General features: G+C 39.7%; 2 protein-coding genes across 2 annotated transcripts in view; one reads left to right on the forward strand and one right to left on the reverse strand.

The window, feature by feature from the left end:
* LOC106084710 (aquaporin) overlaps positions 1-27,307 on the reverse strand; it is a 225,974-nt gene that overhangs the window by 85,782 nt on the left and 112,885 nt on the right. The window lies entirely within an intron of this gene.
* On the forward strand, positions 11,124-11,891 carry LOC106084701 (uncharacterized). Its single transcript, XM_013248578.2, has 2 exons — positions 11,124-11,233; positions 11,288-11,891. Exons 1-2 carry the CDS (start codon positions 11,192-11,194, stop codon positions 11,759-11,761), a joined length of 516 nt encoding a protein of 171 aa, XP_013104032.2. The 5' UTR covers positions 11,124-11,191; the 3' UTR covers positions 11,762-11,891.

Genomic DNA, 27,307 nt, shown 5'->3' on the forward strand with positions numbered 1-27,307 from the left:
TGACATATGAAAAAAAATTATGAAGAATTAAAAGAAGTCAAAAGAAAATGCGCAAACCACAGCAGAACGGATGGATGATAAAACGATCTGGCATAAAATAATACAAAGTAAAGGATACTTCCTTATTATGTTTCCAAGGATGTTAGTCGAACGTAGAACAACAACATACTCGTATGTGTTGATGATGTTTTGGGATTATATTTTTAAGCATTTTAACTCACTAAAGATGAAAGTCTTGTGAAAGCCATAAGAAGATTTTTGGTTTTCTGTAGTTGTTTTTAAAATGACTTTAACTCTTTTTAAGACCTTTGCTCCTTTCTTTTCATTCACATTGTGGTTTTCTGTGTTTCTTAATAATTGACCAAAAAAGTGGTTTTTGGCGCACAGGAGTTTTTTTGCAAAGCAGAGTTTTGAAGGATGTCAAATGCATAGAATGAGAATTACCATAGACGTTCCCTCAACAAAAAGATTTTGACATCCGAGAAGGTCAAGTACATGGAAGTCATCTAGGAAATTGAATTGGAAGTGTTGTTGTTGTTGTATTCTATCTTTTGTCTGTTGAATATCCAGATCCAGGAACTCTGCGGCTAAGGTGGGGTGCGTCCGCAGGGATCTGAGTCTGGACCCAGGTCACAATCAGGAACCACATCCTGCACGTTGGCATCAATCGTTGCCCTGTAGGAGTTGAAGCGGCCGCATCTGCCGGATCGTAATTGGGCCAGAACTACTCTGGTCCGCCGTGAGATGACAAATTCTTCAAATGCAATGTAAGCCGGTTAATCTCCAAGGACCACATTCACCAGGTAGTCATTCATCGCATCTGCTACCGCGACTGCATGAATGTTGTCTAGACCCGCTGAATATGCCGCTTGATCTAGAGATGCTGTCTTGTAGCACTGGACCTCTCGCTCTAGATCATATAGATCCACCTAGAGGCTTCTAGGCGTTGAATACCTATGCACAATATGATGATTTGGATGGTCCCTTCGATAACAGCCCAGAATGCTTAGGTAGCATGTAGTTATGTCTTCGCATGCGTAGGATCTTCGTCTCCTGATGGAAGTGGTCGACGTGTGAACTAAGGACACAGTCCGTCGAAGTTCTAAGACCGCCATTCTGACAGATTAGAACATATTCCACTGAGTGTAACATAGTTTAAGAGACACATTGGCGCTGCATTACTTAGCGCCCTAAGTGTTGCCAGCAATTGACTTGAGGACCTTGTTCCTGCTTCTGACCATATCGCAAATTGCAGCGGCATGTGGGGAGAATGTATAAGAGCTGCCAAATATGACACCAAGTGTTTTGGAACACTTGATGGTCGAAATCGTTTCTCCATCGACTTTCACATTTAGCATATCTTTCACCTCATGCGTATTTGTAGTGAACTTTGTGGCTGAAGATTTGGTGCCAGATATCTTAAAATCTCTTGTAGAGAAATAAGCGCCAATATCGTTGAGGTAGACGTTTTACCTATCGCAGATGACAACAATTGTTAGGGGCCTGGTGCCACGATCTCCATGCCTTGTGGTTGCAGTGGTGCAGAAGATAGGTAGAGGTTAAATAGTGCCGGAGATATCACCCCGTCTTGGATTACTCCCATTTCCACTCTACGGGGTTTCGAAATACAAAAACGACTGGCGACCACACAGATAATTGGTTACCCAGCGTTTCAGGACTGACTGGAGAGACGTGTTGGCGATGTCCTCAAATAGTTTGACATGGCTGACTATGTGTCGAATTCTTTCGACGGTGATACGAGGACCGTATTTTAACATGGCCTGGGCTGAGCCACGGCAAATGTTATGGTTGCTTGCAAATCAGATGCTACTCTATACAGTCTTCGGAATCCATGCTGATGATCGGAGGAGAATGGAAATTTCCAACAAAACTCAGGAGGAGTAGTCTTTAGAGAAAATTTCATAGAAATTTTGTCTTTAGATAAAATTTCATAGAAATTTTGTCTTTAGATAAAATTTCATAGAAATTTTGTCTTTAGATAAAATTTCATAGAAATTTTGTCTTTAGATAAAATTTCATAGAAATTTTGTCTTTAGATAAAATTTCATAGAAATTTTGTCTTTAGATAAAATTTCATAGAAATTTTGTCTTTAGATAAAATTTCATAGAAATTTTGTCTTTAGATAAAATTTCATAGAAATTTTGTCTTTAGATAAAATTTCATAGAAATTTTGTCTTTAGATAAAATTTCATAGAAATTTTGTCTTTAGATAAAATTTCATAGAAATTTTGTCTTTAGATAAAATTTCATAGAAATTTTGTCTTTAGATAAAATTTCATAGAAATTTTGTCTTTAGATAAAATTTCATAGAAATTTTGTCTTTAGATAAAATTTCAGAGAAATTTTGTCTTTAGATAAAATTTCGTAGAAATTTTGTCTTTAGTTAAAATTTCGTAGAAATTTTGTCTTTAGATAAAATTTCATAGAAATTTTGTCTTTAGGTAAAACTTCATAGAAATTTTGTCTTAAGGTAAAATTTCTATGAAGTTTTACCTAAAATTTCATAGACATTTTTTCTTTAGGTAAAATTTCATAGAAATTTTGTCTATAGGTAAAATTTCATAGAAATTTTGTCTATAGGTAAAATTTCATAGAAATTTTGTCTATAGGTAAAATTTCATAAAAGTTTTGTATTTAGGTAAAATTTCATAGAAATTTTGTCTTTAGGGAAAATTCATAGAAATTTTGTCTTTAGTTAAAATTTCATAGACATTTTGTCTTTAGGTAAAATTTCATAGAAATTTTGTCTTTAGGAAAAATTTCATAGAAATTTTGTCTTTAGGAAAAATTTCATAGAAATTTTGTCTTTCGGTAAAATTTCATAGAAATTTTATCTTTCGGTAAAATTTTATAGAAATTTTGTCTTTAGGGAAAATTCATAGAAATTTTGTCTTTAGAGAAAATTTCATAGGAATTTTGTCTTTAGGTAAAATTTCATTGAAATTTTGACTTTAGGTAATTTTCATAGAAATTTTGTCTTTAAGTAAAATTTCATAGAAATTTTGTTTTTAGTTAAAATTTCATAGAAATTTTTGTCTTTAGGTAAAATTTCATAGAAATTTTGTCTTTAGATAAAATTTCATAGAAATTTTGTCTTTAGATAAAATTTCATAGAAATTTTGTCTTTAGATAAAATTTCATAGAAATTTTGTCTTTAGATAAAATTTCATAGAAATTTTGTCTTTAGATAAAATTTCATAGAAATTTTGTCTTTAGATAAAATTTCATAGAAATTTTGTCTTTAGATAAAATTTCAGAGAAATTTTGTCTTTAGATAAAATTTCGTAGAAATTTTGTCTTTAGTTAAAATTTCGTAGAAATTTTGTCTTTAGATAAAATTTCATAGAAATTTTGTCTTTAGGTAAAACTTCATAGAAATTTTGTCTTAAGGTAAAATTTCTATGAAGTTTTACCTAAAATTTCATAGACATTTTTTCTTTAGGTAAAATTTCATAGAAATTTTGTCTATAGGTAAAATTTCATAGAAATGTTGTCTATAGGTAAAATTTCATAGAAATTTTGTCTATAGGTAAAATTTCATAAAAGTTTTGTATTTAGGTAAAATTTCATAGAAATTTTGTCTTTAGGGAAAATTCATAGAAATTTTGTCTTTAGTTAAAATTTCATAGACATTTTGTCTTTAGGTAAAATTTCATAGAAATTTTGTCTTTAGGAAAAATTTCATAGAAATTTTGTCTTTAGGAAAAATTTCATAGAAATTTTGTCTTTCGGTAAAATTTCATAGAAATTTTATCTTTCGGTAAAATTTTATAGAAATTTTGTCTTTAGGGAAAATTCATAGAAATTTTGTCTTTAGAGAAAATTTCATAGGAATTTTGTCTTTAGGTAAAATTTCATTGAAATTTTGACTTTAGGTAATTTTCATAGAAATTTTGTCTTTAAGTAAAATTTCATAGAAATTTTGTTTTTAGTTAAAATTTCATAGAAATTTTTGTCTTTAGGTAAAATTTCATAGAAATGTTTGTCTTTAGGTAGAACTTCATAGAAATTTTGTCTTTAGAGAAACTTTCAGACTTTATGTCTTTCGATAAAATTTCTAAAAAAAGGAAGCTTTTAGTTAAAATTTGGTCTCTACCTCATTTCAAAATTTCTTCTCTCTTAAATACATTTTTGTAACAGCAACCCTTTTTATACCCTTAAGGCCAAAGTATTTAAACAATTAATTAGACTTGATGAATGGTATGTAAACGTCAACAGAACACTTTCCGTTCAACACTTTAAAGAGCTCAAAGTAAAACTTTTAACGCCTTAACTGCTTTGTAATGGCACGGTTGGTATTATAGGCAAATAAATGACTTCCGTTTTCTTCCGCTTAAACTCTCCCAATGGATTTGTTATGCATGTCGAAAACCAAAGAAATACAGCCTAATCATTGCTGGCTTCTTCTTGGTATGGAGGCGAAAATGGGAAGTGTTCTTATGAGAAGTGAAAATAAAAGTTTATTATTCGAAATAAACTTTTTCAACAGTAAACGATGATTTGACGATTTTTGAATGTGTTCGAAATCAATTTGAGTTTAAAAGTTTCAGCAACAAGGTCTCGGCTCTCTATGAAAGAATATAAATGGGTTTTTAATTTGAAAATCATCGAAAGATATAATTGGAGAATAATTTGCTACCCCATACGTGTAAAACACATTTAAAAGAAAGAAATGAAGTTTAATCTGGTAGGTCGTTGGGGATGGCAATTGAGCCACATCGGTTCAGATTTGGTTCTAGCTCCCATATAAACCGATCTCCCGATTTGAATTCTTAAGCCCCTGGAAGCCACAATTTTCATCCGATTAGGCTGAAATTTTGCATGTAGTGTTCTGTTACGATTTTCAATAATTGTGTTAAGTATGGTCCAAATCGGTCAAGAACATGATATAACTCCTTGACTTTTTGAGCCCTTCCAAGACGCGATTTTTATCCGATTTAGCTGAAACTTTGGATATAATGTCCTGTTATGACTCTCAACAACTGTGCCAGTTACGGTTCAAATCGGTCAATTACTAGATAAAGCTCCCATATTTTAGCAGAATCCATGATGGTGGGTTCCCAAGATTTGACCCGGCCGAAGTTTTACTTGTTAAGTTTCAAATTTATAAACCAACTGCAAGGGCATAGCTTGCTCCAGCGAAAATAGTGAAATCATGACTATTACCCAAAACTAAGATTTCATCATGAAATTAACCACCTTCCAACCCACTGCTGTTATTATCCCTTATTCAAGGCAATAAATCTTTGCAAACCCAACATTCGTGAAAAACACTGAAGCATTGCTGAAATCCAGTCGTTAATATCATTGCCAAAAGTCTGCCAATATCATTTGCAAAATTATTAAATATCTGTTTAATCATATGGGATTTTTCTCTGACATGTAAGAGTGTCTTAAGTGTCAACCAGCTTTTTTGCAAAAGGTACCAGGTTGGCAGTAATGCAGAATTTGGTGTTGATATAAGGGAGGCTTATGCCAAATGTGCCATACACAAGCATGTGAGCCATGATTTATGAGTTTTCTACACAGAACTATAAGCGATAAGGAAAAATTAAGAAAACAACAAGGACAAGCATAACGTATAAGATGCAGAGACATATGAAATGCTATGCCCTATCTGGTTTCAATATGCATGGAATTTTTGCAATACTCCAAGGATGAGGCCATACAAAAACCATTTTTTCAAGCTGAACATTTTACTTCTTCATGAAAAATTTTATTGACAATTTTTTTTATTCCCATTACTACTGAGGTACAGTGTCCTACCTTTAAAGATATGAGCCAAAGATAACGAACTTAATTTAATTATGAACAAATACTAATTAATGGCAATTATTTATGGTCTTTTCGCTAATGTTTAAACCTAGGGACCCAGCTTATTAGGTATCATGTGTTCCAGTAATAAATCTTTGAAATAATCCAACTTTTGCTACTTTTTAAGGAAACTTTTCCATTGGTGAAAGATTTTTTACTTTATATTAAGGAGTTTGCATCTTTAATTGTAGTTAAATACTAGATCCTTTTCTTTGCGTCTTATCTTGAAATCTTGTACAGATATTTTTTTGTTGATGTAGGTCGTTGAAATTTGCAACTGGACCATATCGGATTTGGATAAAGCTCCCTATAAAGCGGTCCTTCGATTTGGTTTCTTGATTCCCTAGAAACCTCAATTCTTTCAACATTCATGCCGATTATGGTCTGAATCGGTTCTTAACCTGATATAGTTCCAATGCAGGCTACTGTCGCTCATCGACGCGTCTGTCAAGGAACAAATTGAGGACCAACCGGTTCGATGGTTTGGGAAGAACTTATTTTATTTCTAATATTATCTTAACTCTAAACCTACATCTATATGTACAAATAAACTAAACCTATACGGCCACGGGCAGCGAGAATATAATTTTCAATTATCAGGATACATTTGTGGCCGACCCTAAACAAACACAATTGCTTTCTCCGAACCACTTATTTCCTTATTGAAATAATGCATATCTAATGAACGCACATGGTTATGCGGCCATGGATAAATTGTGTGTCCCATGGCAAAAATATAAGGGAGAAAGTAGCACAGGGCACGCCACAGTGGGGCATTTTATCGCCCTCCCATGGGTGACCACCATAAATGATCTATTACGGATGCAGACTGAGGAGGGATTTGCTACGCAGACCATGTTATAATACTTCTATGGGCTAAGGATCCGAACGAGCTATGCAGAAGGGCCGAAAGGATCTGGCATATGGCATATGACTAGGCTAGACCCAGAGGTCTCAATATTAACCCAGAGAAGACTGAAATATGCCTGTTCACGAGGAAGACGAAGGTGGGCACCACTTTTCCTCAATAAGACGATTTCAATATCTGACAAGGTCAAATACTTAGGTGTGATCTTGGACAGGAAACTGAATTGGAAGTATCACAATCAGGAGCATACTGAGAAGGCTCACAGATGTTGGGCACTATGTAGACGGGCCGTAGGCTCGAAATGGGGCCTGAATCCGAGGATAGTCCACTGGCTCTACAGGAGCGTGATTAGACCAATACTTACTTGCGCCTCAGTAGTTTGGTGGATAAAATACAACAGGTTCAGACAACATGTTGTCTTGGCTTAGGCGGAGGGATGGAGACCACGCCGACTAGGACACTGGAGACTATCCTAGATATCCGACCCATTGGCATACAGATTAAGTGTGAGGCAGCCACTGCGGCTATGAGACTTAAGGCGATGAGAGAATGGATTGAGGGTGGGAGCAGCTCGTACCATCGCGGTATAATTGAGGCGACGATAGGAAACCTGGAAGGAAGGGAAGACGTTTCCAATCGGATACCTGAGATGAACCTTGAAGTCGAGTGCGAGGCACGGCTGCCAGAGGCATAGTCTTGGATTGACGGAACCCTAGTATTGCCATCTGGAAGATCATGTTACACGGATGGATCAAAGCTAGAGGACAGACAGAGTGGGCTGGGGTTTACATTGGGAACCCAGGGACTGAGATCTGTTTTAGATTGCCTGACTATAAAACGGTCCTGCAGACGGAGATCAAGGCGATCACGGAATGCGTAAAGTGGTGTGATGCTAACGCGAGGACGTCGAGTGTGAACACCTTTGCCGACAGTAAAATTGCCATAAGGGCAATAACAACCAGGACAGTAGGGTCACGAACAGTCTTGCAGTGTAAGAAGGAGATTAACGCCTTCTTTGAGGATGGCAAAATCCGTATAGTTTGAGTGCTGGGTCATAGCAGAGTAAAGGGGAATGAAAGAGCAGACGATTTGGCGGTGAAGGCCAGAGGACTGCCGTCAATAAACTTGGTTATCCCGAAGCCTTTCGAGTTGACGCAGTCCGAGTTAAAGACGTGGTCTGCGAACGGGCATACAACACGGGAACTGTGAAACGGTCTGTTGGGCGGTGAAAATATTATGAAGAGATCCGGATCGTGAGGCGACGAGGCTATTACTGAAAGGAAGTAAGAAGGAGGTCAGTATATATAACGGGACACATAGGACTACGAGCTCACTTATGTAGGGCATGTGGGGAACGTGATGAGATGTTGGAGCATTTCCCTATGTGATTGGTGTGCAGCAAGTGATAGTATGTCTAGGGCATGCGGGGAAAATAATGAGACGTTGGAACATTTCCTGGATTTCGCGGCTAACAGACACCAGTACTTAAGTCGAAACACAATACCAGACATGAACCAACTTAGGGGCGTGGTATAGAAAAAAATTCAGAATTTTGTAAGCGGCACAAAATTCCAAACTTAGATTTTCTTCGAGGTTACTAGGGCGCACAACAAACCAATTATTGGCTTATGTGTTTGTCCATAGTAACATGGGGCGGATTAATATCTGCACCCCATTTTCAACTTAAACTATAGAAAAAATTTCGGTACCAAATTTTTTATAGAAAAAATTTCGGTGCCTAATTTTTTATAGAAAAATATTGCTACTAAATTTTGTAAGGAAAAAATTTCGCGACCTAATTTTTTAAAAAGAAAGTCTCTACCTAATTTTTTTATAGAAAAAATTTCGCTACTAAATTTTTCATAGAAAAAATTTCGCTACCAAATTTTGTATAGAAAAAGTTTCCCTACAAAATTTTTTATAGAAAAAATTTCGCTACCAAATTTTTTATAGAAAAAATATCAGTTACAATTTTTTTATAGAAAAAAATTAGTTAACAAATTTTTTATAAAAAAATTTCGCTATTAAATTTTTTAAAAAAAAATTTTTGATGCCAAATTTTAAAAAAAAAATTTTTGATGCCAAATTTTTTATAGAAAAAATTTTGCTACCAAAATTTTTTAAAAAAAAAAATTAGTGCCAAATTTTTGATAGAAAAAATTTCGCTACAAAATTTTTTATAAAAAAAATTTGCTGGAAAATTTTTTATTGAATAATAACTATACCAAATTTTTTATGCCAAAATTTTCACTACGTAATTTGTTATAGAAAAAATTTCGCTACCGAATTTTTTATAGAAAAAATTTCGCTTCCAAATTTTTTATAGAAAAAATATCGGTTACATATTTGTTTTATAGAAAAAATTTAGTTCACAAATTTTTTATAAAAAAATTTCGCTACCAAATTTTTTATAGAAAAAATTTTGGTGCCAAATTTTTTAAAGAAAAAATTTCATTACCAAATTTTTTAATAAAAAAAATTTTGCTACCAGATTTTTTATAGAAAAAATTTAGCTACCAAATTTTTTATAGAAAAATTTAGCTACCAAATTTTTCATAGAAAAAATTTTTTTTTAAGAAAAAATTTCGGTACCACATGTTTTTACAGAAAAAATTTCGTACTAAATTTTTTTTTAAAAAAATTTGCTACCAAATTTTTTATTGAAAAAAATTCGCTACCAAATTTTTTATAGAAAAAAATTCGCTACCAAATTTTTTATTAAAAAAAATTTTGGTGCCAAATTTTTTAAAGAAAAAATTTTGGTGCCAAATTTTTTAAAGAAAAAATTTTGGTGCCAAATTTTTTAAAGAAAAAATGTCACTACCAAATTTTTTTATAGAAAAAATTTTGCTACCAAATTCTTAATGGAAAAATTTCGCTGCCAAATTTTTTGTAGAAAAATTTTATTACCAAAATTTTTTATAGAAAAAATTTCGCTACCAAATTTTTTGTAGAAAAATTTCAATACCAAATTTACTTTTGAAAGTTCTTTGCTGTGCTAATCTTTGAAAAGAAAGCATTCGATGAAATGGTCTATAGCCGGGCAATATCCTGCAATGGGATTTAAATATGATACCAATTTTTTTATAGAAAAAATATTGGTGCCAAATTTGGAAAAAATTTCGCTGTTAAAAGTTTCGCTTTCAAGTTTATTATAGAAAAAATTTTGCGGCTAAATTTTTTTATTAAAATTGCCGCACCAAATGTTTTCATAGAAAAAAATTTCGCCTGCCATTTTTATCAATATTGGTGCCAAATTTTTTAATAGAAAAAATTTTGCTATTAAAAATTTCGCTTTCAAATTTATTATAGAAAAAATTTCGCGGCCAAATTTTTCATAAAAATTGCCGCACCAAATTTTTTCCTAGAAAAACAATTTCGCCTGCCATTTTTATCATCATGGCGCTCTTCCCATCCAGAATTTCCTCTGATGGGCCAAATGACAACACAAAACCAACTGTCCTACTGTCATCGTATCATGCTAAAACAGCTGATTACAGCTGATGATTTGGCCATTGCCCACTATATGGCGCTTGGAGGGACATCAAGGCGTTCGCGATACGCCCACCCCCTTAACTCGAACTACGTAGCCACAAAAGACTTCGCATTCACCAAGCTCGATGTCGATGGCAGCCCTCTGGACCCTATTTATTATGACTTCCAAAAACCTTGTCCAGTCCAGCCCAAATCTCTCAATAACCTTATATGTCACCTACATAACCCCATCTCCCGATTAGTATTCTACGCCCTCTAAGAGTTAAATTTTTAACCGATTTGCCAGAAATGTGTTACGTAAAGTACAAACACAGGTGCCCATCAAGTTCATGTGGGTACATTTTTTGCAGAATCCATGACGATGGCTTTCCAAGCCCGAACTTAGCCCGTTGTTAGTATTTGGCAACGCATTGAGAACCATATTAATTTTTGCAATATTTTTTGCCATATTTCCATATTTTTTGGAACACCCTTTAATCATCCTACATTATCGTCATTTGCAAATACCGTGCAAGGTATTGAGGGGTCATTGCGTTATCAAATTAAAAAAAGTATTCTCTTTCCATGAAATACTGGCAATAACCAATCTGCGATTTCTACCCATGTCACTGCATAATCGCTTGGGTTGCGCAAAAAGTAATTGCGGATTTTTCATATAGTCGGCGTTGACAAATTTTTTCACAGCTTGTGACTCTGTAATTGCATTCTTTCTTCTGTCAGTTCTCAGCTGTTACTTTTAGCTTGCTTTAGAAAAAAAGTGTAAAAAAAGTATATTTGATAAAAGTTCATTCAAAGTTTTATTAAAAATGCATTTACTTTCTTTTAAAAAATCCGCAATTACTTTTTGGGCAACCCAATATTTTTCTTATAAAATCAACCATTTTTTTGATAAGAACAAAAATTTGCATTTATGTATCATAACAGAGCGAAAGGAAATTTTTTTTGAAAAATCCAAACAGTATTCTTTCAGACATTGTGAAAGTCAGTAAAAAATGAAATTTTTAGTCGCACTTACCATTTTTGCACTGTTTGAGGTAAAATTCGAAAACAAAACTTGTTTTTACCTAAAAAAAAATTCAAAATTTTAGATCAACCCATCTGACTCTAGCCCTGCAAGATATCGCCGCAGCGATCAATTTGTGCAACGTTTTGAAAAATTGGGCACTCTGTCCAAACGTTTGATTCCCCAAACAGAGGCTGTGATTAAATTGGCCATCAACAAAATACCCACAACAAATGCCTACACTAAATATCGCCAAGACTTACAGAGCTATTTGAGCAGCGTCAACCATTACCATACCAAACGTGGAGGTTGCTATGAGAAATCATTCAATTTAATTGGCCAATATGCTTCACTGATGGAACGTTATGAAAAACCAAATGCCCTACTGGAAGCCAAAAGAGTGAAGGCCTTGTTGAAAGAGTCTGGCAGTGATAATCTGAGCAGAGACTTGGACGAATGGATCGATGCTTATGAGAAGTCAAATTTTGATGTAGAATCGGAAAATCTCAGTTCCTCGGATACTAAGAAAGTTATGGCACTTCTTCAGGAGGTTTGTTAAGAAAGGGTTTAGCCAATTTTCCTAGTGTGACAAAGATGTGATAACAATATCTGTGGTATAGTAGAGTGATATGTTAATGTATGTTCCAGTAGTTTTATGAAAAATGAGCTAATAAAGTTAGAATTGATATATAATGGTGCTTATTATACCCCTCCTGGATATTGAGGGGGACTTCAATAATGTGGAGATAGGATCGATAGTCGCCGCACTGGAACGCACAGGAATTCGCCCCTTAATCTCCCAGTGGAACAATAATATGCTTTATGGCAGGATTATTAATGCTAACCTGGGAGTTAGTGTGGTCAGAAGTCGGTGACCAGAGGAACGCCCCAAGGATGAGTGTTTTCGCCGATTCTATGGAACCTCGTGATTAATGAAATCCTGATAGATATCGGTTAAGATGGCACGAGGATTATCGCTTATGCGGACGATGTCGGGCTGCTAGTTCGAGGCAGGTTTCTGCCGACTATCAGCGAGATCATGTAAGGGTCACTTGTCGCGATGGGCTACCAGAAATGGGTTGAGGACCAACCCAGGGAAGACGGAGTTGGTACTTTTCCCGCATTGCTTTTTGGACCGGAGTTCAGACTCTTTGGACGTGGTCGCGTCTTTGGACGTGGTCGCCCAACGACTTCGTGCTGCTGGTTCGAGGCAGGTTTCTGTCGACGATCAGCGAGATTATGCAAGGGTCACTGAGGAGGTGGTCGCGATGGGCTCCCAGAAATGGGTTGAGGACCAACCCTGGGAAGACGGAGCTGGTGCTCTTCCCGCCTAGATATATGAGACCGGAGTTCAGACTCCCGTCTTTGGAGGGGGTCGCCGAACAACGTCGTGCTGCTGGTTCGAGGCAGGTTTCTGCCGACTATCAGCGAGATCACGTAAGGGTCACTTGTCGCGATGGGCTACCAGAAATGGGTTGAAGACCAACTCAGGGAAGACGGAGTTGGTACTCTTCCCGCATAGCTTTTTGGACGCGGTCGCCGAACGACTTCGTGCTGCTGGTTCGACGCAGGTTTCTGTCGACGATCAGCGAGATTATGCAAGGGTCACTGAGGAGGTTGTCGCGATGGGCTCCCAAAAATGGGTTGAGGACCAACCCTGGGAAGACGCAGTTGATGCTCTTCCCTCCTAGATATATAAGACCGGAGTTCAGACTCCCGTCTTTGGACGCGGTCGCCGAACGACTTCGTGCTGCTGGTTTGAGGCAGGTTTCTGTCGACGATCAGCGAGATTATGCAAGGGTCACTGAGGAGGTTGTCGCGATGGGCTCCCAGAAATGGGTTGAGGACCAACCCTGGGAAGACGCAGTTGGTGCTCTTCCCGCATAGATATATGGAACCGGAGTTCAGACTCCCGTCTTTGGAGGGGGTCGCCGAACGACGTCGTGCTGCTGGTTCGAGGCAGGTTTCTGCCGACTATCAGCGAGATCACGTAAGGGTCACTTGTCGCGATGGGCTACCAGAAATGGGTTGAAGACCAACTCAGGGAAGACGGAGTTGGTACTCTTCCCGCATAGCTTTTTGGACCGGAGTTCAGACTCCCGTCTTTGGACGCGGTCGCCGAACGACTTCGTGCTGCTGGTTTGAGGCAGGTTTCTGTCGACGATCAGCGAGATTATGCAAGGGTCACTGACGAGGTTGTCGCGATGGGCTCCCAGAAATGGGTTGAGGACCAACCCTGGGAAGACGCAGCTGGTGCTCTTCCCGCATAGATATATGGAACCGGAGTTCAGACTCCCATCTTTGGAGGGGGTCGCCGAACGACGTCGTGCTGCTGGTTCGAGGCAGGTTTCTGCCGACTATCAGCGAGATTATGCAAGGGTCACTGAGGAGGTTGTCGCGATGGGCTCCCAGAAATGGGTTGAGGACCAACCCTGGGAAGACGCAGCTGGTGCTCTTCCCGCATAGATATATGAGACCGGAGTTCAGACTGCCGTCCTTGGACGGGGTCACCCTCCTCGTCCTTGATTCGAAACTGGCGTAGTCTACAATTCGAAACTGTCCTGGAAGGGGGAAAACCGAGGAAATAAGCCGTAAGGCATTGTGCGCATTATACTCCTGCAGTAGGATGTTCGGTAGGAAGTGGGGCGTAACTCCCAGAATGATTTATTGGATGTAAACGGCCATCGTAAGACCAGTACTGACCTATGGAGCACTGGTATGGTCGAATGCCGTAGGGAAGAGGACGCGTGGGAGGGAGTTCGAGAAGGTCCAGAGTCTGGTCTGCTTCGATATCACAGAGGCACTGAGATCGGCACCGCCGGCAGATCTGGAGGCGATGCTGAATATGCAGCCCATTGAAGTCTACATTCGGAACTGCGCCTCCAGGTTCGCGCTAAGGCTGATGGAGCACGGCTTGCTGAAGGAGGATGGATGCGGACACAATTCGATTCTGGGTGTTATGGATGCGGAGGGTAGACTGAGGAGGATCTCCGAGTACCTGGCATCAGTGCCGACTGGAGTGAGGGCATTCGCTATTCGATTTTCTGAGAGGGACGAAGGGAGGGCGAACTGAGAGAGACTGAGGAGGATCTCCGACTACCTGGTACCAGTGCCGACTGGAGTGAGGATATTCGCGATTCGATATTCGAGAGGGACGAATGGAGGGCGAATGGTGTACTTGAGGAGGTTGGCTCCAAGATGGAGTCAGGGAATGAATTGGGGATGATACTGGATGGGGGATACTCTGATGCACTGGATGGGGGATACACTGATGCACTCGATATCAGAATGTCTCTGAGACTGCCGGGCGAGTGTACGGTCTTTCAGTCCGAAGTCTGTGCCATTGCAGTGGCCGCAAGAGGAATTCTGGTAAGGGACTTACCGCCCTCGAAACTTAAAATTTATGTGGACAGTCTGTCGGAGCTCAAGGCCTTAGGGTCCAGGATGATGAGGTCGAGGTGCGTGCTGGATTGTTTGGAGTCCCTGGAAAGAATCCGGGCCCACGATTTAACGCTGCCATGGGTTCCTGGGCATGAGGAAATTCCAGAAAATGAGAAGGCGGACGATTTTGCAGGAGGGCCTAGTAGGGCGGAGCTCAAGGCCTTAGGGTCCAGGATGATGAGGTCGAGATGCGTGGCGGATTGTTTGCAGTCCCTAGATAGGCTCCGGACCCACGATGTGACGCTGACATGGGTTCCTAAGCATGAGGGAATGCGAGGAAATGAGATAGTAGACGAGTGCGCCAGCAGGAGTTAGTCTGCGCCGGGCGGACCAATCATCGGTTTTGCCTACGTGCCAATTGTCGAGTTACCGAACACAATAGAGGGGATGGCCTGGGCGGCATCGGTAGCGAGGTGGGACTCGGTGGCGAGGTTGGACTCGGTGAATGGTTGCCGGACTGCAACGACGATATGGCCGGTCATCGACCGGAGGAGGACGAGGGAGTTGCTGGCGTTCGATAAGAGGTCGATGAGTAGCTTGACAGGGGTCGTAACCGGACAATGTGCCATAGGCCGCATGGGGATACCGCACAATGACTTCCGCAGGAGTTGTCTTGATGAGGAGACTATTGAGCACTTGCTGTGTTCTTGTCCGGATCTGCAGAGACTCTCCTCTCTGGGGAGCCGTTTCATCTGTGATCTGGGTGAACTTGAGAACGTATCTTTGATATGTCTCCTAAGATTTGTTAAAGGGACAGAATGGTTCCGACGGGGAGTGCCATAAGCTCCGGCATAGGTACATCCGTGCTTGCGTGGGACAACCTTTTCTTCACCCCCGCTCGGGTCTTCCACTTTTCCTATCTTTCTTTTATTCCTGTATAACCTCTAGTGAGACGTCTCACATCTTCTTTCTCTTCCCTTTCTCTCTGGGGTACCACAATGGGCCAAACTGGCCTTCAAGTGAACTCACCTTTGGTGGGCAACCCATTAAACCTAACCTAAGCTGTTATACCCACTACCATAGCATAGGAGGTATATTATGGGAAAATGGGTCTGGCAATAAATGGTGATAAGACGAAATGGATGGTTTAAACTCCCAAAAAGCCTTGTACAACCGATCAGATAAGGAAAATGGAGAAATTTGAGAACCACAACTTTGAGATAGTCAGCAACTTTATCTACCTCTGCACCGCCGACACTGAAACAAATGACACCAGTTTTGGGATAAAGCGAAGAAAATACTAGCAAACAGATGTTACTTTGGATTAGGTAAGCAGTTTAGAAACAAGGCCACCCCTTGATAGACGTAGATTACACTATACAAGACACTGATACTACCCGTGTTGTTATATGGTTCTGAGGCATGGGTACTTGTGAAAGCAGATGAGGCAGTGCTTGGAGTGTTTGAGAGAAGGATACTTCGTAAAATATATAGACCAGTTTGCGTTAATGGAGAATATAGGAGTCGTATGACCAGAAACCGCTGTATGAGCTGAATGACGACGTTAGCATAGTTACACGCACTAAAATACAACGGCTGTGGAATGGATGAAGAAGCTACAGCAAAGAAGTCTTTTGAAGGCAAACAGGGTGATACACTCAAAACGGGAAGACCAAATGCACAATGGCAAAATCAAGTGGTGGGAGACCCCTCAAACTTGGTGTCAGAGATTATAGAATGAGCGCAGAAGATCGAGGCACCTGAAACGCTATTCTATAAGAAAGTAGCTTTTAGAGGGTGCAATTCTTATCCGATTTGGTTGACATTTTACACGTTGCGTTTAACTATGACTTTCAACAACTGTGCCAAGTATGGTTCAAATCGATCTTTAACCTGATATAGCTGCCATATAAACCGATCTTCAGATTTGACTTCGTGAGCCTCTAGAAAGCGGAACTACCACCCGGTTTGATTGAATATTTGCACTTGGTGTTTTGGTATGACTTCCAACAACTGTTCCAAGGATGGATCAAATAGGTGGATAACCTGATATAGCTGCCACATTAACCAATCTTCCGATGTGACTTCTTGAGCTTCTAGAGGGCGCAATTTTGAAATGAAATTTTGTTCGTAGCACTTTGCTTTGACTTTCAATAACTGTGCTAAGTATGGTCTAAATCGGATCATAGCCTGATATATGTGCCATATAAAACGACCTACCAATTCGACTTCCTGAGCCTCTGGAGGGCGCTGTTATTTCTCGATTTGACTAAAATTTATTGGGTCTTTTTTTATGACTTCTAACAGTCATGACAAGTACAGTCCATATCTGTCTAGTAGTACATGCTAACCATGATGGAGCCTATATAAGATTCGCCCCGGCCGAACTAAACCCGCTTTTACTTGTTTTCATTTAGATTGTTTGCTGCTATAATAAAGCCTGCAGTTTTCGATTTGGCTACCATTTCTATTGGTTTTCTTCATTCTTAAACATTTCTAGTAAAAAGATATTTCCCACATTACATTTATTGAGTTGCCCAAAAAGTAATTGCGGATTTGTTAAAAGAAAGTAAATGCATTTTTAATAAAACTTAGAATGAAATTTAATCAAATATACTTTTTTTACACCTTTTTTTCTAAAGCAAGCTAAAAGTAACAGCTGATAACTGACAGAAGAAAGAATGCAATTACAGAGTCACAAGCTGTGAAAAAATTTTTCAACGCCGACTATATGAAAAATCCGCAATTACTTTTTGGGCAACCCAATAGTTTTGATTTCCAATGACTTTAAGCGTTTTGAAACTTCACCCAACATTTATCCCTCCCTTCTCAACCGCAATGACAAACTATCTGCCAATATTCACATTCCCACTCTAAGTCTAATAAAAATGAAACTTTTCGTTTAATATAAATGTCCTTTCCCATGTCTTATTTGTAAGCTCTCTATCTGCTTTCAGCATCCAGCCAATGTCCTTGAGGGTGTTAAATGGCCAATGATGCCATAAAACTGTCGATTATGGTCAATAGTCATTTTTCGATTTTATTCCATGTACCTTTTTTGGCCTTGTGGGCTTTAGTTCAGTTGGCAGGGGAGTGTGGTTTGTACTTATGTCAAAAGTCCTTGCAAAAAAAAAACTTTTTTCACACACTCTCAGAAAGTGGGCTTCGAACACTATTAGTTATTTCTTGCCTTGGAGGGTATATAGCACACAGCTATTGTAAAAAAACCAAAACTAGTAGGAAAAGTCCTTGTTAAGTTAAATTATTGAGTTGTTGGCTGGGGAGGTGAAAAAGTTTTTATCGGTTTATTTTTGTTTTACAAGGTTTGAGAATAAACCTGAGATTTTAATACGCTATTAAATTGAGTGCAAGAATATTGTGTGGGAAGTTTGCGATTCAATGTGAATAAATAGTTAGAAACTTACATAAATTCTTAACATTGCAAGCAAGAAATAAAGAAATAAAATCTTAACACAACTCACTGTTCGAAATTTCGGTGACATCGCACAATAAATGCGCCTTTCATGGGCCCCAAGCCTTAAATCGAGAGATCGGTCTATTTGGCAGCTATATTCAAATCTGCTCCGATCTAGGCCAAATTGAAGTAGGATGTCGAAGGGCCTAACACAACTCACTGTCCCAAATTTTGGCAAAATCGGACAATAAATGCACCTTTTATGGGCGCAATCCAAATCTAGACCGATCTGAGCCAAATTGCAAAAAGGTGTCAAAGGCCCTAACACAACCCACTATCCCAAATCAGCAAAATCGGATAATAAATGTGGCTTTTATGGGCAAAAGTCCCTAAATCGGCGGATCGGTCTATATGGCAGCTATATCCAAATCCGGACCGATCTGAGCCAAATTGCAGAAAGATATCGAAGGCCCCAACACAACTCACTGTTCCAAATTTCAGCAAAATCAAATAATAAATGTGGCTTTTATGGGTCTAAGACCCTAAATCGGCGTATCGGTCTATATGACATCTATATCCAAATCTAGACCGATCTCGGCCAAATTGCAGAAAGATATCAAAGGCCCTAACACAACTCATTGTCCCAAATTTCAGCAAAATCTAATAATAAATGTGGCTTTTATGGGCCTTCGACGCTAAATCGGCAGATCGGTCTATATGGGGGCTATATCAATATATAGTCCGATATAGCCCATCTTCGAATTATGGCAGCTATATCCAAATCTCGACCGATCTGAGCCAAATTGACGGAGGATATCGAAGGGCCTAACATAACTCACTGTCCCACATTGCAGCAAAATCGGATAAAATATGTGGCTTTTATGGGCCAAAGACCCAAAATCGGAGGATCGGTCTATATGGCAGCTATATCGAAATCTGAACCGATCTGGGTCAAATTGACGAAGGATGTCGAGGGGCCTAACATAACTCACTGTCCTAAATTTCAGCAAAATCGGATAATAAATGTGGCTTTTATAGGCCTTCGACGCTAAATCGGCAGATCGGTCTATATGGGGGCTATATCAATATATAGTCCGATATAGCTCATCTTCGAACTATGGCAGCTATATCCAAATCTCGACCGATCTGAGCCAAATTGCAGAAAGATATCAAAGGCCCCAACACAACTCACTGTCCCAAATTTCAGCAAAATCGGATAATAAATGTGGCTTTTATGGGCCTAAGACCCTAAATCGGCGTATCGGTCTATATGACAGCTATATGCAAATCTGGACCGATCTGGGCCAAATTGAAGAAGCATGCCAAAAGGTCTAACACAACTCAATGACCCTAAATCTAATAATAAATGTGGCTTTTATGGGCCTACAACGCTAAATCGGCAGATCGGTCTATATGGGGGCTATATCAATATATAGTCCGATATAGCCCATTTTCGAACTTAACCTGCTTATCGACAAAAAAAAGAATCTGTGCAAAGTCTCAGCTCAATATCTCAATTTTTAAAGACTGTAGCGGCTTGTAAGGGCTCAAGAAGTCAAATCGGGAGATCGGTCTATATGGGAGCTATATCAGGTTATAGACCGATTTGGACCTTACTTGCCACAATGGTTGTAAGTCATAACAGAACACTATGAGCAAAATTTCAGCCAAATCGGATGAAAATTTAAGCATCCGGGGGCTCAAGAAATCAAATCGGGCGATCGGTTAATGTGGGAGCTATATCAGGTTATAGACTGATTTGAACCGTACTTGGTACAGTGTTTGGAAATCATATCAGACCACTAAATGCAAAATTTCAGTCAAATCGGGTCAAAAATTGCAGCTTCCAGGAAATCAAGAAGTCAAATCGGGAGATAGGTTTATATGGGAGTTATATCAGCTTATAGACCGATTCGGACCGTACTTTACACAGTTGTTGGATGTCATAACGAAACACCACATGCAAAATTTCAGCCAAATCGGGTCAAAATTGTGGCGTCCAGGGGCTCAAGAAGTCAAATCAGGAGATCGGTTTATATAGGAGCTATATCTAAATCTGAACCGATATGGCCCATTCGCAATCCCGAATGACTTACATCGATATTAAGTATCTGGGCAAAGTTTCAAGTGTCTAGCTTTACGCGTTCGACCTCTATCGTGATGTCGACAGACGGACGGACGCCTATGGCTAGATCGACTCAGACCGTCGAGGCGATCGAGAATATATGGGTTGCCCAAAAAAGTAATTGCGGATTTTTTAAAAGAGAGTAAATGCATTTTTAATAAAACATAGAATGAACTTTAATCAAATATACTTTTTTTACACTTTCTTTCTAAAGGAAGCTAAAAGTAACAGCCGATAACTGACAGAAGAAAGAATGCAATTACAGAGTCACAAGCTGTGAAAAAATTTGACAACGCCGACTATATGAAAAATCCGCAATTACTTTTTGGGCAACCCAATATATACTTTATGAGGTTTTAGAGGAATATTTCGAGGTGTTACAAACGGAATGACTAGATTAGTATACACCCATCCTATGGTGGTGGGTATAAGAAGTATACCCAGCCGCTGTTGTTAGCCTGTTCCCAGCCTAACCTGGGAACAGACGCTGTTGATAGCCTTTGGTTATTTTAAGGCGCCAATAACTCGCCTTGTCATCTCGTGTATCATTGGCACTCAGTATATGCCAAAAATATATGCACTTTGTTGGATCTCAGAACTATATTTCGATTACGAAATTGCTATACCCCATCCTATGGTGGAGGGTATAAAAAGGCGTTAAGCTATTTAGGTCGGATTAAATCTTGTATGCCTACCCCAATTGATCGCATCCCTCAAGTTATCTCTTGAGTTTCCTTGAGAAAATTGAAATACTTTAACAAGGGTATTGTTCCACATTCACTATCAGAATGGTCAGAAAAGATAATTTATGCAGCATACTTTTAGGATTATACTTTACGACTACGCTAGTTTGAGCGCAAATGCTAAAGATCTTTCTCTCTAAATTTATTGTCATAACTCATTTATCTACACTCAACCGTTTTCGCTTTAGCTAATGAAGCAGAAAGAGCTAAACGTCATAAAGTCTCTTGAGTGAGAAACAAAATAACCGGCGTTTGTTTATAAAAAAAAAAACAGGAACAACAATTTAATGGGTTTGATGAACAACACCAATACCAACCTAACACCTGTCAAGAGAAAAAAATCCCTCTTACACATTATTCAGTATCCATGGCATTGATATGAGCGACTTGTGGTGCTTTTATACCACATGTATTACCCATAAATGATTACACATACACATACAGGGATCGATGAATACAAATTATCCATCGTGCCCCTTGACTTGGCCAAGTCCACCACAATCATTGTTTGCACTTCATATCAACTGAAAACATTGATCACACCATGGTGGCATTGACCTTCCCGTGGTGAGGAGGCTATCCTTAACACCCACTTAAGGTAGTGAGCTAAAACATATCACGATCCACATTCTAAAGCTGTGATGGGAAAAATCACACATCCTATCGCATCCCAGTAGTCCAGGCCGCTAGTTTCAAACCCGTCCATTCACTAGTTCCAAAATAATCGGAACTGGTTCCACTTCTGTTTACTTTCAGCATGAACTACTGGTGAATTAAACATGGGTTTGTCATTGGGGTAACCAGTTACACATAGAACTAGTGCTTCAAGTAACTCCAACAAATTGATTCCTTTTGACATTTGTCAATGTTTGAAAAAGTATGTAGGGATACTAATGTAGAAGCAAACATTGAAATGTATTATTATTAAGAGAGCATGTGTTTCATCTAACGCACGTAGTTAGGTGACTACGTGAAAATACTCTGTGTGTGGAAATAGCCTACATTTGTTTTGTAAATATTAGTTGTCTTTAGTTATTAAGCATTGTATAGAATCAGATCTCCCTCCCGAAGACCATAACACTGCTAAAATGCTGAAGATAAAGAGTTCCCCGATTTCAAGCACTCTGGGAAGACCAAGCTAGCCCCCTGCAATGGAGACACCAGACAATATCAAAGTGGAGGGAGTCAAAGTCGAAAGAGCATCGAAGGAAGCGCGCATGGTCCCTGAGTCTTCATGAAGGACTGTGACTTCCAAAAGGATGCATCACGAAAGGTGAAGATGGTCGCTGAGAAAGATAAGGAACCGACCTCTTACGCCGGAGTGGCAAGGAAGCACAACAGAGATGAGATGGCTTTTGCAGTCATTGATTTTGGCTGTGTTCCGGTAGGATTGGCACAGATCGTCGGTCCCGTTGAAGCATTTGGTAAACGATCGGGTTGTTTAACATATCTTGAACTCTGAAGGGGCCCACCTATACGAATTAAGAGCTGTGAGTATAGAGGGGATACCTTAACGCTGCTCTTTGCGTCAGCGAAATGTATTGATACCCTCAAAAAGCTCGTTGGAAGTATCCACAGTCCCTGGTACGCAAAGCTCGACCTTGTGAGAAAGATGGACGTCCCACTGAAGGTCTTCGCCTTTGTGAGCAGTGGGACGGATCAAGGATGAGGGCGGCGAAATCGCGATGGAACATATGATGGAAATCTTAAACAAAAAAAAACAAGAGTTGGTCATTGAATAATGGGAGGTTCTCCGCAGGGAGGAGAAGGAGGAAGGAACTCTCCTTGTGGTGGGCATTGATCAAGTCTCCGTAACAAGTTTGGCAAAGACTAAAGGCATGGCGTATTACAGGGCCATGGCCGTCTTTTTCAAGATTGGGAAGACAAGGATAGGCAAATATCCTCATATTGAGCCGTAAGGCAGTGCAGTGGCGGAACACTCAATAACACCTAACGGACAGGGGGGGCCGACGACGAGACAATCACCGACTCTTTCAATATTGATAATACTAGGATAAGTGAAGTTCCCAATACTAAAACATCAGGCAGTGCAGGGGCGAGAGACCCAACACAGCCTAACGAACAGGGACCCGAAGACGGAAATATCAACGACCTTCTCGAGATTAGGAAGACTAAGATGGATAAAGATCCTAATGCAAAAACATCAGGCAGTGACAGAGAACTCAATGCCGCCTAACGCACAAGGAGTCGACGATGAGACTATAAACTATTCCCAAAAAACCCATCTACTCAAGATTTGGAAGACTAGTATAGGCAAAGATCCTAATATTGGAAAATCAGGCAGTGCAGAGACGGTAGACTCAATGCAGAAACAAATCCGGGACCCGATGATGGAACCATTACCGACTTTCTCAAGATTCGGATAAGCATATGCAAAGATCCCAATATAAAAAACCTCAGGCAGTGCAGTGACGTGAAACTCAATGCAGCCTAAAGAACAGGGAGATGAAACCATCACCCACTCCCTAGAAGCCCATCTGATGGAGGACCAAAGATTGAGGTAATCCAGATGCCTGTGTAGAAAGTTCTTTACTATTGCCTTAACTACAATCTTTGTCTTAGTGTTGCATCGAAAATCCCAATGGTTTGGCTGTTATAGGCCAAAATATCCGAAAAAGGTAACAGAAGTCGGAGAGAAAACTGCAAGTCAAAGTGTGAAAGCTCCAATTTCACCGTAGGCGTATGGTCTAGTGGACGTTTTTGTTCAGGCAGATAATGTACAGTGGGAGAAAATCGAAAAAAAACTAATAAAAAGTATGCCAAGTGAGAACGGGTAGTGACATCACTTTGAAATTTGAAATGGTTGCCAGACTTTCAGAAGGAAGACGAAGGTGAGCCAATTTGAAGCGCCACGTTTCTTCAACAGCCTGATTTCAATATCTGACATATATTTCGGAGTTATCTTGGACAGGCAACTGAACTGTAAGTGCAACATCAGGACCGGACAGCGATGTAGAAAAAGGAACAGGAAGGGTAATATAACAGAGAACATGTTATCTTGACAAAGGCTCCCACGAGGACCACGCCCATAGGGGCACTGGAAACTATTCTACGTATCCAGCCCATAGACATTTACACTAAGTGTAAGGTGCCTATGAGACTCAAGGTGATGAGAGAATGGATGGAGGATAGAGGCAGGTCACACCATCGCTGTATAGTCGAGGGTAGATTAGGCCTTAGGCACACAGCGGACACAGGACACAGGTATTGTCATGTGAAAGTTCATGCTATGAGGACGGATAAAAGCTAGGGGGTATATTGGTCCAAAGATCTTAATTGGGGACACAGGTATGGCCATGTGGAAGTTCATGCTATGAGGATGGATAAAAGCTAGAGGGTAGATTGGTCCAAGGGTCTTAATTGGGGACACAGGTATGGCCATGTGGAAGTTCACACTACGCGAAAGGATAAAAGCTAGAAAGTAGATTGGGTCTAGGGTCTTTATTGTGGACACAGGTATTGTCACGTGGAAGTTCATGCTACGAGGATGGATAAAAGCTAGAGGGTAGATTGGGCCTAGATTCTTTATTGGGGACACAAGTATTGTCATGTGGAAGTTCATGCTACGAGGATGGATAAAAGCTAGAGGGTAGATTGTTCCGAAGGTGTTTATTGTGGACACAGGTATTGTTATCTGGAAGTTCATGCTACGCGAATGCATAAAAGCTAGGGGGTAGATTGGGCCTAGGGTCTTTATTGGTAACACAGGGACTGAGATCTGTTTCGGACTGCCTGACCATAATACGGTCCTGCAGGAAAAGATCCAGGCGATTACGGAATGCATGAGGAGTGTGAATATCTTCACAAACAGTAAACTAGCCATCATTGCTATAACAACCAGGACTGTTAGGTAACCAACTTGGGCTTGGAGTGCAAGAAGAAGATTAACACCTTCTCTAAGGATGCGTGTCCCAGCTGAGTAAAGGGGACGAAACGACAGTAAACTGTGTGCGCAACTCACATTTAACACTGTGGAACAATGAAACGCTGGGGAGGAGGACGAAACCCTTATGGGGGGATCCGAACCGTGAGAAGACGTGGCTATTAAGAAGGAAGGAGGTTAGTATGTATTAAGTATCCTTATGGGTTACATAGGATCAAAGGCGCACTCATACACAGTAGGTGGTTCAAGCGACTGCGCATGCAGGTCATGTGGTGAAAATGATGAGACTTTGGAAGGTTTCCTATGTCAATGGCCGGCTTTTGCTGCGAACAGGCACTTAGTTGCAGATACAATGTCAGACTTAAACCAGCTTAGGGGCATAGAACAGAAAAGCTTAAGGATTTGTCAGCAGCACGAAATTACTGTCATGAATTTCTTCGAGGTTATTTGAATACCCTCCGGAATAGGATGGAAGTTTACCAACTTCGATATTCCTTTTGTAACACCTCGAAATATTGATCTGAAACTCAAGAAGTATATATATTCTTGATCGTCTTGACATACTAAGTCGATCTAGCCCATCCGTCCATCCGTCTCTCTGTCTGTCTGTGGAAAGCACACCAACTTTCGAAGAATTGAAGCTAGGCGCTTGAAATTTTGCACTAATATGGGCCATATCCGTTCATGTTTTGATATAGCTACCGTATAAACCGATCTGGCATCTTGATTCTTAAGCCTTCAGAGGGCGCAGTTATTATCCGATTTGGCTGAAATTTTTTGTCAGGTGTTTTATTATGACTTCCAACAATTGTTAATATGGTTAAAATCCGTTCATAACCTGATATATCTGCCATATAAAGCGGTCTCCCGATTAGACTTCTTGAGCTCTACAGATCGCAATTCTTATCCGATTTGACTAAAATTGAGGTGTTTCGTTATGACTTTCAACAATTGTGTTATGTATGGTCCAAATCTGTTCATAACCCGATATAGCTGCCATACAAACCGATCTGGGATTTTGACATCTGGAGATTTTTAACGGCCCAATTCTTATCCGATTTGATTGAAATTTTGTATGAGGTGTTTTGTTATAACTTTCAACAACTTTGCAAAGTATGGTCCAAGTCAGTTCATTACCTGATATAGCTGCCATATGAACCGATCTCAGATCTTGATATCTTGAGCCTCTAGACGACGCAATTCTTATCTGATTTTCCTGAAATTTTGTATGAGGTGTTCTATTATGACCCTTAACAACTGTGCTATGTATGGTTCATATCGGTTCATAGCTTGATATAGCTGCCATATAAACCGATCTCGGATCATAACTTCTTGAGCCTCTACAGCACAATGAGTTGCGTCAGGACCTTCGATATCCTTCATCAATTTGGCCTAGATCAGTCCAGATTTGCGATGTGTTAGGCCCCTCGACATTTTTCTGGAATTTGGCGCAGATATGGATATAGCTGCCATATAGACCGATCCATTGATTTAGGGTCTTGGGCCCATAAAAGCCACATTTATTTTCCGATTTTGCTATAATTTGGGACAGTGAGTTGTGTTAAGCCCTTCGACATTCCTGTTCAATTTGGCACAGATCGGTCTAGATTTTGATATAGCTGTCATATAGACCGATCCGCCGATTTAGGGTCTTAGGCCCATAAAAGCAACATTTAGTATCCGATTTTGCTGAAATTTTGGACAATGAGTTGTCTTAAGCCCTTTAACATCTTTCTTCAATTTATCCCAGATCGGTTCAGATTTGAATATAGCTGCCATATAGACCGATCTCTCGATTTAAGGCTTTGGGCCCATAAAAGGCGCATTTTTTGTCCGATGTCGCCAAAATTTGGGACAGTGCGTCATGTAAGGACCCTCGACATCTCTCTGCAATATGTGCACAGATCAGTTCAGATTTGAATATAGCTCTCATATAGACCGATCTCTCGATTCAAGGTTTTGGGCCCATAACAGGCGCATTTATTGCCCGATTCCGCCGAAATTTGGGACAGTGAGTTGTGTTAGGCCCCTCAATATATTTCTGCAATATGGCCTAGATCGGTTCAGATTTGGATATAGCTGCCATATAGACCGGACCGATCTCTCGATTTAAGGTCTTGGGCCCATAACAGGCGCATTTATTGCCCGATTCCGCCGAAATTTGGGACAGTGAGTTGTGTTAGGCCCCTCGATATCTTTCTGCAATTTGCCCCAGATTAGTCAAGATTTGGATATAGCTGCCATATAGACCGATCCGCCGATTTAGGGTCTTGGACCCATAAAAGCCACATTTATTATCCGATTTTGCTGAAATTTGGAACAAAGAGTTGTCTTAGACCCTTTAACATCTTTCTTCAATTTGGCCCAAATCGGTCCAGATTTTGATATAGCTGCCATATAGACCGATCTCTCGATTTAAGGCTTTGGGCCCATAAAAGGCGCATTTTTTGTCCGATGTCGCCAAAATTTGGGACAGTGAGTTATGTTAGGACCCTCGACATCTCTCTGCAATATGTGCACAGATCGGTTCAGATTTG

Source organism: Stomoxys calcitrans, chromosome 2 (genome assembly GCF_963082655.1).
Source record: "Stomoxys calcitrans chromosome 2, idStoCalc2.1, whole genome shotgun sequence".
Taxonomy (NCBI): Eukaryota; Metazoa; Arthropoda; class Insecta; order Diptera; family Muscidae; genus Stomoxys; species Stomoxys calcitrans.